General features: G+C 39.8%; 1 protein-coding gene across 1 annotated transcript in view; it reads left to right on the top strand.

Moving 5' to 3' along the window:
• ABHD17C (abhydrolase domain containing 17C, depalmitoylase) overlaps nucleotides 1–18,408 on the top strand; it is a 62,389-nt gene extending 43,981 nt beyond the window's left edge. The window contains exons 2-3 of the mRNA XM_037833230.1: nucleotides 13,541–13,720; nucleotides 16,945–18,408. Of these exons, the coding sequence (XP_037689158.1) occupies nucleotides 13,541–13,720; nucleotides 16,945–17,164 (400 nt within the window). The 3' untranslated portion in view covers nucleotides 17,165–18,408. The remainder of the gene's footprint in view (nucleotides 1–13,540; nucleotides 13,721–16,944) is intronic.
• The last annotated feature ends 252 nt before the right edge of the window (nucleotides 18,409–18,660 follow it).

Here is an 18,660-nt window from a genome sequence, read left to right as displayed (position 1 = left end):
CCTTTGGATCCCCTGCTCTACATTATACAGCAGCTCTGGCATTTCGACCTCAGGCAGTGCAGGCCACCTTTTGGTCCATGCTTCAGCCAACATGTGAACAAACTGTTAGGCCCTTTCTAATCCCTTGAGCTACAACATTGAATCCAGAATCTCTGCTTGGTGGGCCCATATCAATACATTCAGCCTGATCCAACTTTATGTTCCTTCCACCATTATCCTACACCCTTAATACCCATCCCCACACAATTCCTGTGATTCCTGTTTATATAAATTGAAGAAAGCATGCAGTTCTTCTGGAGTATAGCACACCTCCTCATGGGTCACACTTTGTACCTCCCTTTTTGTGTCTGTTGGGACTTCAGTCTAGGTATAGGTCTGGAAGAAAAGAAGGGTGGTGGGGTGGGTCTCTCAGGGCATTCTATTGCAGTTTCATCTAGTTAATCAGGATTAATCTCTTCAAACAGAGGAATGTTTTCTCAGGGGAGGTCGTTGCAGTTTTATCAGGGGCAGCAGGGTTAATCTCTTAAGGTGGAGGTTGGATGGCAGATTCCTTAGGGCAAACCGTTACAGGGTTATCTGGCAAAGACTCAGCAGAATCTAGGGTTTCACTGTCCCCACCTCTATCTTTATCAACTCATGTGTACCCATCCCAGTTTTCAAAGGATCTCATTCTTTTCCAATTAGTGCCCACACTTTAATAGCAGACACCGTGCAAGGTTGGGAATTTAGTTTACATTGTAATTCAGTCACTCACACAATGACACTGTGGATCTGGTTTTCAGAAATCTCAAATCTGAAGCTACAGAAAATAAGATTTTCTTTCAGGGCACACATAAAAATTTTCACATCTTTCATGCACTGCTTAAGTTGATAATTTGAGCCTTTAACTAATCCCTTTCTTATACAACTGTATACAGCATATTTAGAAACAACCAGCCAACATCATTATACCTTTTAACTTCACAAAACTCTGTTAGGGTATCAAAAACACCCACAGCCTTGCCTCTAATAAGCTTTTGAGGAGCTGTAGCTAGTGGTGATATTTTGCATATCTCTATTGTCAACTCCCACCATGGACTATCAGTGCCATCTTGATTTTTGGAGTCATTAGTGCCTTTGAAACTAGTCAGACTAGAGAACCAATTCCAGAAACCCCAGCACCAATTCAGAAATCTCATCCTTAAGATTCTGTTTCTCAAGAGCCACTCCTGATACCAAGGCTGTATTAGTCGGTTTTTTATTTTTAGGAAAACAGAACCTAAAGGAGTTATATGTAAATATTATGAAATTTTTATGAGAATTATCTCATGTGACTGTGGGGATGGGCATGTCCAAATTCTGTAGGGAACTCCAGTGAGGGTTTTTCATGAATTCCCCAGGAGAAGCTGGCTGGCTGAAGTAAATATGGAAATTCTCTCTTCTGGCTGTGGAAGTCACGTCTCCCTTTAAAGCCTTCAACTGATTGGATGAGACTTCTCTCATTGTTGAATGCAATCAACTTACTGATGATTTAAGTCCACAGAATGTCCTCACAGTAGCAATCAGGCCAGTGCTTGTTTGACCAAACAACTGGACACCTAACCTGGCCAAGTTGACATGTGAACTTAACTGTCACACCTTGCCACAACTTTCAGCTACTCTAACTCTCAGCATTTTTTGCACATTCCAAACTGGTCCATATCCTGCCTCACTCTTCTTAAATTCTGCTGCTTCCTAATATAAAGCCCTTGCTCCAGCCAGGCCCACGTTTGTGGGATGCCCCTCACCCCCCGCCTCCTGACTATTGCTTTTCTTCTCTTGATAATTCACTTCTCCCCTCCCTTCGAGATTGGCTCCCCATTCTACCTCTTCTGTGAACCTTTTCCTGACTTCCCATCCCCAATTTGATCATTTTCTTCCCTGTACTTTAATAAACGTCTTAACCATAATATTTGTTTTGCCAAAATTCACATTTGGTTTTTGTGTTATTTCCTGGTTTGAATTTCATTCCTTCTTACCATGGACATATGGTGTACTCCCATCACATTCAATTTTTCTTCAAGTGAAAAGACATCTTTTAATGTTGTATTTGATATATATTATTATTATTAAGTTTATTGTGGATATATAGATAGAAATATAGATATAGGTAGGTACCATAAAAGTTGCCATTTTAGCCATTTTTAATTATACACTTCAGTGGCTTTAATTGCATTCACAGTGTTGTGCTACCATAACCTCCATTCATTACCAAAACATTTTCATCACCCCAAACAGAAACTCTGTACCCATTATGCAATAACTTCCTGTTCTTCCTCTTCCTGGCCCCAACTGGCTTTCTGTTTCTATGAATTTGCCAATTCTAGATATTTTGTGTAAGTGGAATCATGCAGTATTTGAACTTTTGTATCTAGCCTATTTTACTTAGCATGATGTTTTCCAAGTTCATCTATGTTGTAGCATGTATCAAAACTTCATTCCTTTTTAGGGTGAGTAGTATCCATTGTATGGTTACAACATGTTTTGTTTATCCATTCATCTGTTGATAGACACTTGGGTTGTTTCCATCTTTTGGCTATTGTGAACAACGCTGCTATGAACATTGATATACAAGTATGTTTGAGCTCCTGCTTTTAATTCTTTGGAGGTATATACTTAGGAATGGTGTGCTTTACTATATAATCAATGTTGAAAGAATACCATGACTGCATCCAGATTTTTAAAATTTTTAAAAATTTTCGGAGGTTATAATTACTTAGGAATGGCACATTTTATTTTATAACCGTGTTGAGAGAATTCTTTGCACCCAGGTTTTTAAAACTTCCGGAAGTTGTAGTTTTCTTGCTTGAGTGTCCTTTTGAATCAAATTCCCTTGGTCAGGAAAAAGAAACAAATATACAGCTGACATTACTAACCTTTGAAATTTTTTATTTTCTTGAACAGTGTCAATACAGCAGAGACACTTCAGAATGTGTTGGCTTTGCTTTTGCCACAGGAATTAACAACCGGTAGAAATCTGTTTATGAAACATTAATTAGTTTAACGCTGAAAAATTTTCTACACCTACAAAGGTGTATTTTTAAAAAGGAAAAACAAGCATGATTTAGGTTGTTGGTACTGTTTTATCTTCCTCATAATTAAAATATAAAGCAAACACTTGCTACACTTTGGCTGCAGAAGGTAAAAGATGGATTTACCATTTATATGCCTGGAGGTAGAAGTATTCCATGTGGCAGTTTGAATTTTTTTTGGCAGGTCGTGTTTACACTCCTGTTTCCCCTGCACAGCCAATCCTTTTACTTTGAAGCTCTAAAGTTTATTAGGGTTTCTGAATATCCTCAAACCCCATCCTTTCAATTAACATTTATGTTACCTTGTGTATTTATCTTTGTCCTCTGTCTTAAATATTTCCACTGGGAATTCTTGCTCTGAAATATTTAAAATATTGACTTCAAAGTAACTGGAATTGTGCCAGGCATGCTTTTTCTGCAGATAAATGGGGATGTTCTTGACAAAGGACAAAGTCAAGGTCCTTTGACTTAAACAGGATGCAATGTGTCTTAGGGTAGTTAACCTTGGTCATGACTTCAGAAAGGCAAGGAAGCCTTACATTAAAAGGAAAACAAACACATTTTACCTTATAAGCCTTTATTCCTATGGGACACTGTCTCCTCCAAGCTCTCAGCTTCCCCCACAGTCATTGCCTCCCCTGTGGCTACAGAGGGCTCCTGGGGTCTTGGCCTGTGTGCTGAGTGGGAACTGAGACCTAAGTCTGTGATGTTCATTGTGGCTTGTGGCTGGAGATAGATGGTAGACACTTGGAGAGGTTGAGAGCAAAAATGGTCGGTTTCCAAGGGAGTTACTACGTGGATCACCCTGCCGGTTACAGAAAGTATCAGGGTCGTGACTTCCCCATGGTTGCCCTGTGTTTTATGTAAATCTTACGTAATGCCTAAAAACATCAGTGCTCACGTGCTTACTAAATGTTATTGCGATTCTTGATGGTCTGCCTCTTTTTTGTTAGGTTTAATCTGTTTAAAAACAGCCTTTGGCTAGTGAGCTTGTGTGTTGTGAACTCTCTCAAAGGAATATACAATACTACCTACCTGTGCGGAGCTTAAAATCTCGTCAGCAGGAGAGGGTGTACCACAAAATCACATACGCCCTCATTCGCTAAGTACCTGAGTAAACAGCTCAGGTGAGAAAATATCGTATAGACTTGGAGTGGTTAGGAAAAGTGCAGGAATGAGACACAACTAAAAGGAATGGGGAGGAGTGAAGACATTCCAGGCTAAGGGTGTTTATGAAAGTGAGGAGTCTAACCCACAAAAGCAGAAAGTTCACTTGGAGGAAAAGAAAAGGTTGAGTTGGTAAGGCAGAGCCAGATTATAGAGGTTAATCTTAAGAAGGACTTTAATCCTAAAGATGGTAATATGCCAAAGGATTTTATTAGGAAAGTAATACTTAACAAAAGTTCTTTTTTCTTTTCTCCTTTTTGATGAAGATATGTATCTGATGGCATGTACAGGATGGATCAGAGTGTGAATGACAAGCACATGGCAGTTTACATACTTAGAACTGGAAGGAAGGCAGGTTTGAGAGAATCCAGGTGATTAGATGTGGCAATTGATCAGGCATAGAGGATTCCCAGAGTCTGCCATGGGAGGAGCCAGGATGGAAGCTGGTAAGCTGTCAGACTGCAGGCAGATGGTATGAGTCAGAGCATGGCAGTGGATTGAAACCAGCTCAGTAGTTAGGAACTAGGACATCATGAAGCGATGATAGAAACCAAAAGGATAGGACAGAATGGATTGGTAGTTTGAGCAGTCTAAGCATGATATGGGGGTGGATATAGAGACAGCCATAGTAAGGATTCCAAAAAGATAATATCTGGGTGACAGACGCTGGTTACCCTGATGGAGACGCTCATTATTGGGCAAACTTTGCACATTCATATCCTGATAGCTGGACCACAAGATGCCAATGATAAAAGCAACAGAACTTGTGTCAGAAAAGTGATGAGTATGGAAAACATCTCAAAGGTAGAAATGGCAGGACTTAGTAACTAAAAGTATGTGAGGCGCAAAGCAGAGAGGAGAGTGGAAAATTTAGTCCTGATTCTCATGTTTGTGAGGTAAAGGGAATGGTAATTGGTAGAAATGGAAAGATAGGGGAGGAAATGTGAAGAGTCAAGGTTGGGAGGAATTGAGTGTGATGCTTAGGAAGAAATACCAGTAGAGTGGGAAGAGGTGGGGCTGGAGCTAAGGTGAGTGATATAACTGATAAGGAGTGAATAAACAAATTTGATAAACCCCAGCCACCCATTTATTCATTTAAATATATATTACACAACTACTTTGGGTCAGGCATCAGGCTTTCAGAGAGTTCTTCAAGGAAATAAATATGAAGAGAAAAAAATTCCAGAAAAGGGTGAGGATTGAGCTTTGAGGAATACCCAGGTAAAGTGTAGGAGAAGAAAGAGGCGTGAGCAAAGAGAACACAGAGGAGTACCTAGACAGACAAGAATAAATATAACCAGTGTGACTTTGGGGGAGCCAAAGGGGAAGAACATTTAAGAATGACATGGTGGTCAATAACAAGCCTATCTTGAGTGTCTTTCAGTGATGCAGAAAGTACATACTTTGTCACATCATACCTTTAAAGGTAGTAAAGGCTCCCCTGACCACCAAACCCACAACGTGCCTGTGAGCTCTCTGTCTTCCTGACTCCTAGCTGGCCTGTGGAACCTATTTAACAGCCTTCGTTTACTGCTCTGTTTTGAGTTTTGTTAGTTTTTTATCAGAACTCACCCTGCTTTTTGCCCCCTTCACATCATCTGTGTACTTCTGTGAGTTTATAGATGGGCTCCTCCCTGAATTCTTTTCCCCAACTCAGTCTTTTCTTCCTAGGCATTTTTTCTTCTTTTGGAACTGCTGGTGTCCTGTACCTATTCTGTAGATTCTTTGTGAGTTCTGACCTTTGGGCTGTGCTAGCTCTCTCTCAGACTTCCTAATCCCCACTGCCCAGTCTTATCCTTGTTTTGTTTTGGTCATTTTCTCTTCCTGACCTTCTCACACATGCAGACATCCTGATACCACTGCCTAACTAGCCCCTTTATTCTACGTCCAACAGCTTTAATCTTTCTACCTACTCAGAGCTGTGGCTTATCTTGGCCTCATAGCTTTTCTGTGACATCTCCCTGCTGACCTTTTACTTACAATATGATACTACCAAGTACTATCTTGTTAGTGTCTTCCTCCTCTTGAGTTACTTAGAAGAAATGCATGATGCAAGACTGAATGGATTCTGAGCCTTTACCATAGACTGTGATCAAAAACATCATGGATTCCAACTTCTAGGTTGGATGGAGCCATGGTTTCAGTGGGAAGAGAAGACCTCAACTGTCTGTAGCCTGCCTCGCTGCCTTCTTCTCTGGCAAATTCTCTTGCCTAAGTCTAAGCCCAGGGCTGATGAATAACAAAGTAGAATGATCAGTAGGTCAAAGGGTTCTGGGATATAACACTCTGGATTGATGATGATGGACTGTGCTTGGGTATAGAGACATGAAATCAGAATACTGGCCTGGGAGAAACTTGAGGGACTAGAGGTCATGATCAAGTCAAGACAGGGTTAAAGAGAGTCAGGAGAAGAGGAGAAACAGGTGATAACAGTCAAGAGGAGGCTCTCAGATGAGAGATCTTAGTTTTGTGTGATGATGGGATGTAAGATACCGTGCAACTGCAGGCTCTTTGACAGTCTGATATCATTAATATCTGAACCTCCTGTCCCGATTCCCGTCCTTCTACGTAAGTCTGAACTATTCAGGATATCCACTTGCCAAGGGTCAGATTTCAGAATGTCAGAAAATGCTATGAGACCCAGGACCAGCTGTGGTAATCCTGGACTTACCCTAGTAAGATTTGCTGACACTCTAACTTGAGACTATTATAAAAGAAATATGTTCCCTAGAGAACAGTGTGTAGCCAGCATCTGTTTATACACTTAAGTGAAGGATTATAGATTTCATGAAGAGATTCAGGAGATTTCAGTTGGATTTGCAAACAGACCTGGAGTTGACAGAGAGCAAACAGGACCTTGCATCTGCTTTGCTTTTACTCTGATCTGGTCTTGACTCTCTCGCTTCATCTGCTATGACATCTGTTTCGGTTTGCTGAAGCTGCCAGAATGCAATATACTAGAAATAGATTGGCTTTTAACAATGTGGATTTATTAAATTACAAGTTACAATTCTAAGGCCATGAAAATGTCCAAATTAAGGCATCAACAAGAGAATACCTTCTCTGAAGAAAGGCTGCTAGAATCTGGGGTTCTTCTGTCAGATAGCAAGGTACATGGCCAGTGTCTGCTGGTCCGTCACTCCCGGATTTTGTTGCTTTCAGCTTGATTTCAGTGGTTTTCTCTCTGAGTGTCTGTGGGTTCTCTCTTAGCATCTTCAGGGCATTTTTTTTTTTCTCTAAAAACTCTCTGGGTGTTTTCTCTCTTTTATCCTCATAAAGGACTCCAGTAAAAGGATTAAGACCTACCTTGAATGGGCTGGGTCACATTTGATTGAAATAAGCAGGGCCGCACTGACACCTCGTTTAGAAATAACGTGGAGGGTGGATGTTTTGGGGAAGAGAGGACCATCTCTTTTTCCTGTCTTGTTTGTTTGTTTGTCTGTTTATATATATATATTTTATTGAAATTGTTCACATACTATACAATCATCCAAAGATCCAAAGTGTACAATCAATTGCCCATGGTACCATCATACAGCTGTGCATCCGTCACCACAATTAATTTTTTTTTCAATTTTTAGAACATTTTCATTACTCCAGAAAAGAAATAAAGACAAAAAAAAAGGAAACTCAAATCCTCCCATACCCCTAATCACACCTCCTCCATTATTGAGTCAGAGTTTTGGTATAGTACATTTGTTCCTGTTGATGAAAGAATGTTGAAATACTAGTAACTGTAGTATATAGTTGGCAATACGTATGTATTTTTTCCTATATGCCCCTTGTTATTAACTTCAAGTTATAGTGTCATACATTTGTTCTAGTTCATGAGAGAGATTTCTAATATTTGTATAGTTAATCATGGATATTGTCCACCACAAGGTTCACTGTTTTATACATTCCCATCTTTTAACCTCCAACTTTCCTTCTGGTGACATACGTGACTCTGAGCTTACCCTTTCCACCACATTCAGACACCTTTTAGCACTGTTAGTTATTCTCATTACATGCTACTATCACCCCTGTCCATTTCCAAATATTTAAATTCACCCTAGTTGAACGTTCTGCTCACAATAAGCAACCACTCCCCATTCTTTAGCCTCGTTCTATATCCTGGTAACTTGTATTTCCTGTCTATGAGTTTACATATTATAATGAGTTCATATCAGTGAGACCATTCAATATTTGCCTTTATGTATCTGTCTTATTTCACTCAATATAGTGCCCTCAAGTTTTCTTCATCAACCTATTTCTTTTATTTATTTATTTTTTCATTAAATTTTGCATTTATTTTGAAAAAAAAATACTGTGGGTTTTGGAAAATGCATAACGTCATGTATAACCATTACAGTATCATACAGAATAGTTTTACTGCCTATTAAGCCCTCTGCCCTCACCCTTCCCACACCCCAAACTCCGGCAGCCACTCTACAGTTTCGTCTTTCCTAGAATGCCATGTGGTTGGAATCATATAGTTTGTAGCCTTTTGGACTGGCTTCTTTTCACTTAGCAATGTGCTTTAAGATCTGTCCATGTCTTCTCTTAGTTACTAGTTTATTTCTTTTTATGGCTGAATAATAAATATTCCATTATATGGATGAACCATCCTATTTTGACCATTGACTTATTGAAGGACATCTTGGTTGCTTCTAGGTTTTGACAATTATGAATAAAGCTACTATAAACATTTGCATGCAGATTTTTGTGTGTACATAAGTTTTCCAATCAGTTGGGAAAATATGTAGGAGTATAATTACTGGATTGGATGATAAGACTATATTTCAGTTTGCTAAAGCTGCCGAAATGCAAAATACCAAAACTGATTGGCTTTTACAATGAAGGTCTGTTGGTTCACAGATTTACAGATTTAAAGGCCATGAAAGTGTCCAAATGAAGGCATCAGGAGGTAGTTACCTTCTCTGAGGAAAGGGTTATGGCATCTGGGGTTCCCCTGTCACATGGGAAGGCACATGGCTGACTCTGTTGAAACTTCCTTCCTGGATTCAACTTCTGGTTTCAGTGGCTTTCTCCAAAATGTCTCTGGGCCCCTGTCTTAGTTCTGTCTCTCTCAGCTCCTGTGCATCCTTGCTTGTTTCTCCCAGGGTGTTTCTCTCAAAGCTTCTGGGGAGTCCTCTCTTAGCTTCTAGGGGACAAACTCTGGATTTCATCTCTTAGCTTCTCTCCTGGTTCTGGTTTCAATGGCTGTCTCCAAAATGTCTAGGGTTTTGTCTGAGCATCTCTCTCATCCCATTTCTTTTAAGATGGTTTTGTTTACACACCATACATTCCATCCTAAGTAAACAATCGTTGGTTACCTGTATAGTTGATGTATTCAGCCCATCGCCACTATCTATATAAGGACATCTCCATTTCTTCCACAAAGAAGGAGGAAGAGTCAAAGAAGGCATAGAGACAAAAGAAAAAGAAGAGAGAAAGAGAGAGAGAAACAAAAATATGACAGGTAGAAAGCAACAAAAGGAAAGATAGTGTTAACCTAAAGTAGAATAAAGAGTCAGACAACATCACCAATGCCAGGAGTCCCATATCCTTCCTCTATTCTCTCCCCCCCATATGCATTTAGCTTTGGTATATTGCCTTTGTTATATTAAAGGAAGCATAATACAATGTTCCTGTTAATTATAGTCTCTAGTTTGCATTGATTGTATTTTCCCCCCAATCCCACCCTATTTTTAACACCTTGCAATGTTGACATTCATTTGTTCTACCTCATGTAAAAATGTATTTGTACCTTTTATTACAATCATTGAGCACCCTAGGTTTCCCTGAGTTACACAGTCCCAGTCTTTATCCTTCGTCTTTTGTTCTCGTGTCCCACATGGTCCCAGCCTTCCTCTTTCAACCATACTCACAGTCATCTTTGTTCATTGTACTTACATTGCTGTGCTACTATCTCCCAAAATTGTTTTCCAAACCTCTTACTCCTGTCCTTTCCTTTCTGTCTGCAGTGCTTCCTTTAGTGTTTCCTGTAGAGCATGTACTTGTTCACAAACTCTGTCATTGTCTGTTTGTCAGAGAATATTTTAAGCTCTCCCTCATATTTGAAGGATAATTTTGCCAGATATAGGATTCTTGGTTGGTGGTTTTTCTCTCAGTATCTTAAATAGATCACCCCACTTCCTTCTTACCTCCATGGTTTCTATTGAGAAATCCACACATAGTCTTATCAAGCTTCCTTTCTATGTGATGGATCGCTTTTCTCTTGCTGCTTTCAGGATTCTCTCTTTGTCTTTGACGTTTTATAATCTGATTATTAAGTGTCTTGGCGTAGACCTATTCAGATCTAATCTGTTTGGGGTATGCTGCACTTCTCGATTCCATAATTTTATGTCTTTCATAAGAGATGGGAAATTTTCATTGATTATTTCCTCTATTATTGCTTCTGCCCCTTTTCCCTTCTTTCTCCTTCTGGGACACCAATGACATGTACATTCTTGCTTTTCATTTTGTCCTTAAGTTCCTGGAGACGTTGCTTGTATTTTTCCATTCTTTTTTCTATCTGTTCTTTTGTGTGTGGGCTTTCAGGTGCTTTGTTCTCCAGTTCCTGAGTGTTTTCTTCTGCCTCTTGAGATCTGCTGTTGTATGTTTCCATTGTGTCTTTCATCTCTTGTGTTGTGGCTTTCATTTCCATAGATTCTGCCAGTTGGTTTTTCGAACTTTCAGTTTCTACCTTATGTACACCCAGTGTTTTCATTATATGGTTCATCTCTTTCACCATATCTTCCCTAAACTTTTTGAACTGACTTATTATTAGTTGTTTCAATTCCTGTATCTCAGTTGAAGTGTAAGTTTGTTCCTTTGACTAGGCCATAACTTAGTTTTTCTTAGTGTAGGTTGTAGTTTTGTGTTGTCTAGGCATGGTTTCCTTGATTACCCCAATCAGGTTTTCCCAGACCAGAATGGTCTCAGGTCCCAGAAGGAAGAAATATTCAGTATCTGGTTTCCCTGAGGGTGTGTCTTAGAAAATTGGTACACCCTGTGAGGCCTCAGGTCACTGTGCTTTTCTGCCCAGCAGGTGGTGCCTGCCAGCCTGTAACTCTAGACTGGTATAAGGAGGTGTGGCCCATGGCTGTTTTCCCTTAGGCTCTGGGGTCTGGTTCTGAATGGAAGGCAGGTAGTAGAGCTTGGCACCCCTTTCCTCTTGGGGAAGATAAGCCCCTAGGGAGCGGTCATTTGCATTTGAATAGACTCTGCCTGTGCTGTCTCCACCCTTGTCTGAGTCAGAGCGCTGGGGACTGAAAATGGCTGAGGCTTTCTCCACTGAGCCGAAACAGGGACAGAAAGCCCCCTTCAGGGCCAGTCCATGGCCACCCTCTGGCTCTCCAAGGTCAGTCATCACCCAAAGCCTCTGTTTGTTGGGGATTCATAGCTCATAGCAAGCAGACCATGCTTGTTAATTAAAACCCTAGTTGGAGCTCAGCTGAGCTATATTTGCTTGCTGGGAGAGAGCTTCTCTCTAGCACCATGAGGCTTTGCAGCTTGGGCTGTGGGGGAAAGGGGCCTCCTGACTTGGATCCACAGTTTTTACCTACAGATTTTATGCCGTGATCTCAGGCATTCCTCCCAATTCAGATTGGTGTATGATGAGTGGATGGTCCCATTTGTCCCTCCGCAGTTATTATGGATTATTTACTAATTGTTCCTGGTTGCTGATTAGTTGTTCCAGGGAGACTAACTAGCTTCCACTCCTCTCTATGCCGCCATCTTAGATCCTCCTTCTGTTTGTTTGTTTTTGATGTTGTTTTCATTTTAAACAGGAGGAACTTCCCATTCGAGTTCCTCCAAGATGTGTCCCCAGCCTGTCTCCCCAGCTCTGTCTTAGGCTGGTCGACATTGTGCTTCTCACATAGAAAGTCCTTTTTGTCTCTTCACGTTCCAATCATGCCCACCCTTCACATACCACCCACATGGCAGCTCTCTGTAAAGCCCTTCTCCAGGCTTGCCAGTCAGAAATACCTATTCCCTCCTTGAAGTTGTTCTCAGGGTTTCCTGTGGAGCTTGAGGGGGGAGGTTGAGCTGAAATCCTCTATCCCCCTCAGCTAGAGAATGGGAGTTCTTTTCACTGAAGGCTGTCTTCAAAAAGCATTTCATGTGTCTCTAAGCTATAGTAAGTCATTCTACCCAAAAGTGGGATTATTGGATCATAAAGCTTCAACTTTACCAGATGTTAAATTGTTTTCCCAAGTGGTTCTACCAATTTACTCCTACATCAGTGTAGCAGAGTCCTAATTTCCCATTCCTTGACAGTTTGTAACTTCTTACAAACTGTAATAAGTTTAGTATTGCATCTTTTAGTTGCATTGGCATCCTTTTATGTGTTTATTAGGCATTTATGTCTCTTCTTTGTGATATGTCATTATTTCTTTTGCCTATTTGTCATTTCATTTCCTGGAGCTCTTTATATATTATGGATATCCTTTGTAGGTTATAAGTAGAGCAGATATTTTTCTGGGCTCTTTCTATTTTGTTCTGCCAGCATATAGAGGGTGTTGCATTCTTCTGCATGGGCTGGGGTGGCTCACCATGATGTCTGCACCCAAACAAGAAGAAGAGGAGAGAGATGGGGGAGAGCACATCCTACCCTTTAAAGCTGTAGCCTGGAGGTTGCACACATCACTTCTGCGTACATCCCATTGGCCAGAGCTTAGTTCTCTGGATACACCAGACTGCAAGGGAGGATGGGTAATGTGGTCGGCATTCCGCTTAGCTATCTGCCCAACTAACAGATGGAAGAGAATGAATTGGGAGATCATAGATAAATGACTAGGAAGGGTTTAGCACTGAGAAGAGTCTAAAGGAAACAGAATTGTCTTCAAATAAAGAAAGGTTTATCGGAGTAAACCTTTCTCTGATAAATGTTAATGTTCATATTTTATTAAAACTCCATTTGCAGGGTTCTTAAAAAATTTTATGGTTTGACAAATATATTTGTATTTTTATTTCTAGAAAAGCATTTATGGTTATCAAAGAAAATATAAAGAAGGAATAATGGGAAATGAGATGAATCTGTATGGATACCAAAATGAAATTTGTAGTACATTTGTGTAGCTAATTGGCCAGAAAAGGAGGTTATGTTCATTATTTCTGCAACATTTTTAAGAACAGAGAATCTTAGTTACTAGAGAGTTTTCTTAAATACACCCCTAACATTTATTTTTGTCAAGTTCACGTTTATTTTATGCTACAGTATTCAAATTAGATGATATGATTTTAAATGGTAGATAAGGGAGTTTTGCATGTATACATGTTTTTGCTTTCTCTCTCTTCATCCATAGCTAATGGCATGCACTGTCTGATTTCTGCAGGTACGGCGTGAGTCCTGAGAACATCATCCTGTATGGCCAGAGTATTGGGACCGTCCCCACAGTGGACTTAGCATCGCGGTATGAGTGCGCAGCAGTCATTCTCCATTCCCCTCTGATGTCTGGTCTGCGGGTGGCTTTTCCAGACACCAGGAAAACATACTGCTTTGATGCTTTCCCCAGGTAAGTCCACATTTGTAAGGCAATGCTAAGGCAGCCAATTAGCAGTTGAATCTCTTTACAGAGTCCGGGGACTTGGGTTTGGATTTGACACTTCCACTAACCACATGCCAGGAATGAATATTTACCAAGTGCAGCCATCCATGAGACCCTGTGCTGGTCACCTGGAGTAGTAGAGGTGAACTTGACACACACACACATTAGCGAAAGATTTTATTCCCTGAGCCTGAGTCATTTGTAAAAATCTACCAGGTGATATATAAGGATTTTGATTGTTCTGAGATTAGGATTGATTGGTTCCACTGCATACAGCACCCTGGGCAGGATCAAAAGAATTATGCCCATGTCCTGAAGAAGCTTCCAGTTCAAGATTCATGCATTTATTCACATGGACAGATGCTGTTGAATCATGGAGCACTAAATACAAAATATGTGATGAGGCAATTAGCAGTGGTATACCCACTTAAATAAAAAATGCAAGTATTTACAATTTTGAAATTTCTCTGACTTTTTCCATCAGACAGCGCAGGTAAGGGGAGAAGTGCCATACTTGGTTAATCTTTGTAAATAGAATAAAAGATTAAGTTACTTGCAAGCCAAAGGTCGATCTTTGGGAACGTAAGTGAACATACCCAGCGCCTATCCCAGACCCCTGCAGGGCACTTCTTTCATCCTGCTCTCTCCCTTTCCCCAGTGCTGTTTCCCTGCAGCAGGTGCTACACGCACAAGGGAAAGTGGGAGAACTAGAGCCCGCCACCAACTACAGTCCTCTCTAGCCTGTCCTGGTGATGCGGAGCCACTGCCAACCAAATCCCTGCCATTCTCTGATTCCCACTAAGAGGAAGGGAAAGAAATGGATAACTTGACTAGAAATGCAAAAGTACCAAGCGCATCGGTTTCTTAGATAACTCTGTTTGAAAATTTATACTTCTTTAAAAAAATCTAAGTTGAGGAAGGTGTATTTAGTAAAACATATTTCCCCCTAAACTTTTCCCAAAGTACACTGTTTAAAGTGGCCTAAGACTGTTACAACAGGACTGGCCACCTCATCTTGCTATTTTATAGAGAGAGCCTCAGCAGAAATAGCCTAACTTTCAGGATTTTGACTGCCCGTTAATTGCTGTCATTCTACTTTGACTTGCTGGGGGGAAAGAAGTCGGGGGGCAAGAACATCATTTGGTTACATAAACATCTGTTACACAGATTGTCTTATTTCACAGGAAGAAATCTTGTGTTAACACCTTTGGTGAACTCCAGTTCCTGGGTGGTTTATACCAGGATTCAGTGACATTCAGCTTCATGGGAAAGTTGAGCTGCAAATTTCTAGCGGTGTGGCTAGGAATGCCAAGTAGGGCTAATGTGCCCCTCAAATGTGGCCTTATTTGTGCTGAATTGGTAATGAGAGGCCAGTTTGTTGAAACACAGATTCTTAGCATGTCTGTGGAAAGAACTGCCAGGAATTACCCTGGCAACAAAATGCAAAGTTTTTTTTTTCCTGACTTTTAAATTAGTATATAACTTAAAATACAGCCATGACAAGTAATTGCAACTTATTAACAATATATTAGAAGTATGTATATATATGTTTTAAACTTCAGATACACTCTACAAGCAGTAGACGTTCTCTAAAATTTGCAGCATACTGTGCAGTCCCAGGTCCATCACAGCCATGAAGTAAATATCTTTTTAATTGAATATGATTGAGCTCTCTCAATTCTTAGGAGAGCAAGGCACTTTAAAGTTAAATATGGGGAGAGAGTAGGTTTCCAAACAAGATTTCTAATCTGCAAATTTGAAGACTGCCACAGCAGCTCTTATCTGTACAAATTACATGGTGGTGAAGTTTTGCTATCTTCCTGGGATGTCTCCAAGTGGTCGACTGTTTCACAAATTCTTAGTAAAGCCTAGATGACAGTTGTTTGTAGATCTTTGGAATGTGTAATTGATGTCAGGACCCTGTAGTATCTCCACGACCTCGTTTCAGTTATTTAATAATGTCTCCGAACTTGAGTTTCCTCATTGGTAAAACCGAGAGGATTGTTCCTTTCTTGATATGCTTCATTGAGGGTTAAATGGGATTTTGAGTGTAAGGTGCTCCTTGCAAAGCACCTGGCTATAAATGTTTAATAAATTTTAGCTAATATTTTTAACGAAAAGATTCCCACAGGTAATATCAACCAATATCTTTTTGTAACTTTGGCAAGGATCCAATGTGGACAGAAGGTAAACTATGAGAGAGACTTTGGCAGGAGGACAAACTGGAGAGATCACTTCTCTTGACTTATTCTTGTGTTAACTGACTGTTACCCTGCCGAGAAGCCACCTAGATACCCAGCCCATCAAGGCTTTGTGGCACTTGCTTTCCTCTTTGGAATATCCTGTCAGAGCCTGCAGCGCATTCTTTTGAAGATCCTCAAATATTTATCCTTTGAGGGTAGATGTGAGCTTTGTAAAAAGTCAGAAGTCATTTGGAGTCATATCTAGGGATTAAGTTAAATTTTTGAGCCTAAGTAGTACAGGTTTTGATTAAAAATGACGCATTTGCTTTTATGAAATGGGTTTTGTGAGTATCTTAGTCAGCTCTTGAAGGTAACTCTCAAAAGAGTGTTCTGAAAAACTGAGTGGCAGTGGATTCAGTGTCCCACTTCAGGAGTCATTCACTCAGATATATGAGTTCTGGCCTGTTTGTTTTTTTTAATAAAGTCCTATCTCATAGATATGAATAAATCAAAAATGCTAGTTACTCTTTTGTTGGTTAGATGGTTTTTAGGAACTCTGTTTTTAATTTAAAAAGCTTTAACAGAAACACAATGGCCAAATGAAATGTGTATCCTGGAATGGATCCTGGGACAGAAAACGGACATTAGTGGAAATACTGGTGTTATTTGAATAAAGTCTAGAACTGAGTTACTAGTAATATACCAATGTATTGGTTTCTTAGTTTTGACAAATGTATTACTGTAATAGAAGATGTTAACCTTATGGAGAAATAGGTTAGGGGTATATGGGAACTCTGGATTATCTATGCAACTTTCTGTAAATCTAATTATTCCAAAATTTTAACTTTATTTAAAAAAAATAAGAAAATGAAAAAACCACAACAACACAGTGTTAACTTCCTTGCCTGCAGATGTTGATTAACTTATCAATAAAGAGGATGTATATTTTCCAAGAGTGTTAACTAAAGGGGTCCCTTTTCTTTCCCCTCCCCTCTTTCTGTTTTTCAGCATTGACAAGATCTCCAAAGTCACCTCTCCCGTGTTGGTCATCCACGGTACGGAGGACGAGGTCATTGATTTCTCCCACGGCCTGGCCATGTATGAGCGCTGCCCCCGAGCCGTGGAACCCCTCTGGGTTGAAGGGGCCGGGCATAATGACATAGAGCTTTATGCACAATATCTTGAAAGACTAAAACAGTTCATATCTCACGAACTTCCCAATTCCTGAAGAAGAAAACTTGATTTTACCTCATTTACTGTGAACAAAGAGTCCTCTGTTTTGCACATGCTTTAACTGGATAGCTATAATGGCTTGATAACCATGAAGAAGTGCCCAACCTCTAGGGTATTCTAATCAAAGAGCTGATGAAATCTCAATCTTTTGAATCTAGAGGTTGTTCTAATTCACACCTGTTAATCCGAACAGTAGTAATCTCCAGCTTCATTACCTTACAGGAACTGGAATGACAGCTGAATGTGAGAACAGTTTTCTAGTGCTGTATAAAGTATGCTCACATCTGTTTTCTCTACCTTACCCATCATTTATTATTCATACATGCAGGACTCAACTCTCTCTCCACCAGTGTTCTCAGTATTTGAAACACAGCTCTCTCCGCCACTGGATTCATGGGTTCTGTCCATTTGTGAAGCTCTGATAGTGTAACTGGAAAACTATTGCGATGAACACTCCTTTGTTAGTTTTTTCCAACATGCTGACCTTCCCCTAAACAAATCAATTGAAGGGTGATTTACTGGAACTATCATGAACAGCTTCTACAACTGTAACCATATAAATATAACTGGAATATTCTTAAACAAAATGAAACTGGGGTTTTTTTTAAGTGTAAATTTATTACTAGCCAACAGAGTTTTAATATTTTGATTGTCTGGTTGGTCTAACAGAGCCTAGCAGACTTTCCTTCTGTAAAGTCCTCCTTATAGGCTTTTTTAAAGTACTGTACATATTTCCAATTACAATGTGCATAGATTCTTAATGGGTAGTTTTCTTTTGTCAGGCTACAACAATGAACTGCGAATTCCTTGTTTGTAATGTAAATGATTGAATACATTTTGTTAATATGTTTTTATTCCTATGTTTTGCTATTAAAAATTTTATAACATTTCCAGACAAAATGACAACTTTATGCTTTGGAGAATTTATGTAATTAAAATTTCACTAAACTAATCTTTTTCTTTTAGGGGTTATTTGGTTTTTGACACTGGAGTTGCGCTGAATAAGCATCAAAAATATAAGATGTGTAAAATTGCTACACTACTTGTATTGGTTGAGGATTTGGGTTTGGGGGTTCTTTGGTTTTATTTTATTTTATTTTTTTCAAATTTAAAAGCCTTAAATGTACTGGAAGCCTCAGATTGTTGTACAACTGGATTATGGTTGATTGCCAGTTTGTGTACTGTTGCCTGGATGCAGCACAGTGGTTGGTGATGGAATAAAGGATGCATGGATCAGAATGTGTGGGCTTGTGTGATTTTTTTTTCCCCTTCATCTCTCCATTAAAGAAAATAGTGAATAAGAAAATAACATTTTGTCTTGGTTTAAGAAGAGACCCTTGGGGCTTACAAACTTCCTCCCCTTCTCAAGGTATATGCTTTGAACCTGTAAGAGACCTTAGATTACTTCTGGAAGAAGCCAAGATATAAAACACATAGCAGTAAAGGGCAGAGAGTATCTAAATAGAGTCTGCATTGGATTCTGGCTGCAAA

The sequence above is a fragment of the Choloepus didactylus genome, chromosome 4 (assembly GCF_015220235.1).
Source record: "Choloepus didactylus isolate mChoDid1 chromosome 4, mChoDid1.pri, whole genome shotgun sequence".
NCBI lineage: Eukaryota > Metazoa > Chordata > Mammalia > Pilosa > Megalonychidae > Choloepus > Choloepus didactylus.
Note: the sequence above shows the minus strand (reverse complement) of the source record. Positions and strands in the feature narration are given on the sequence as shown.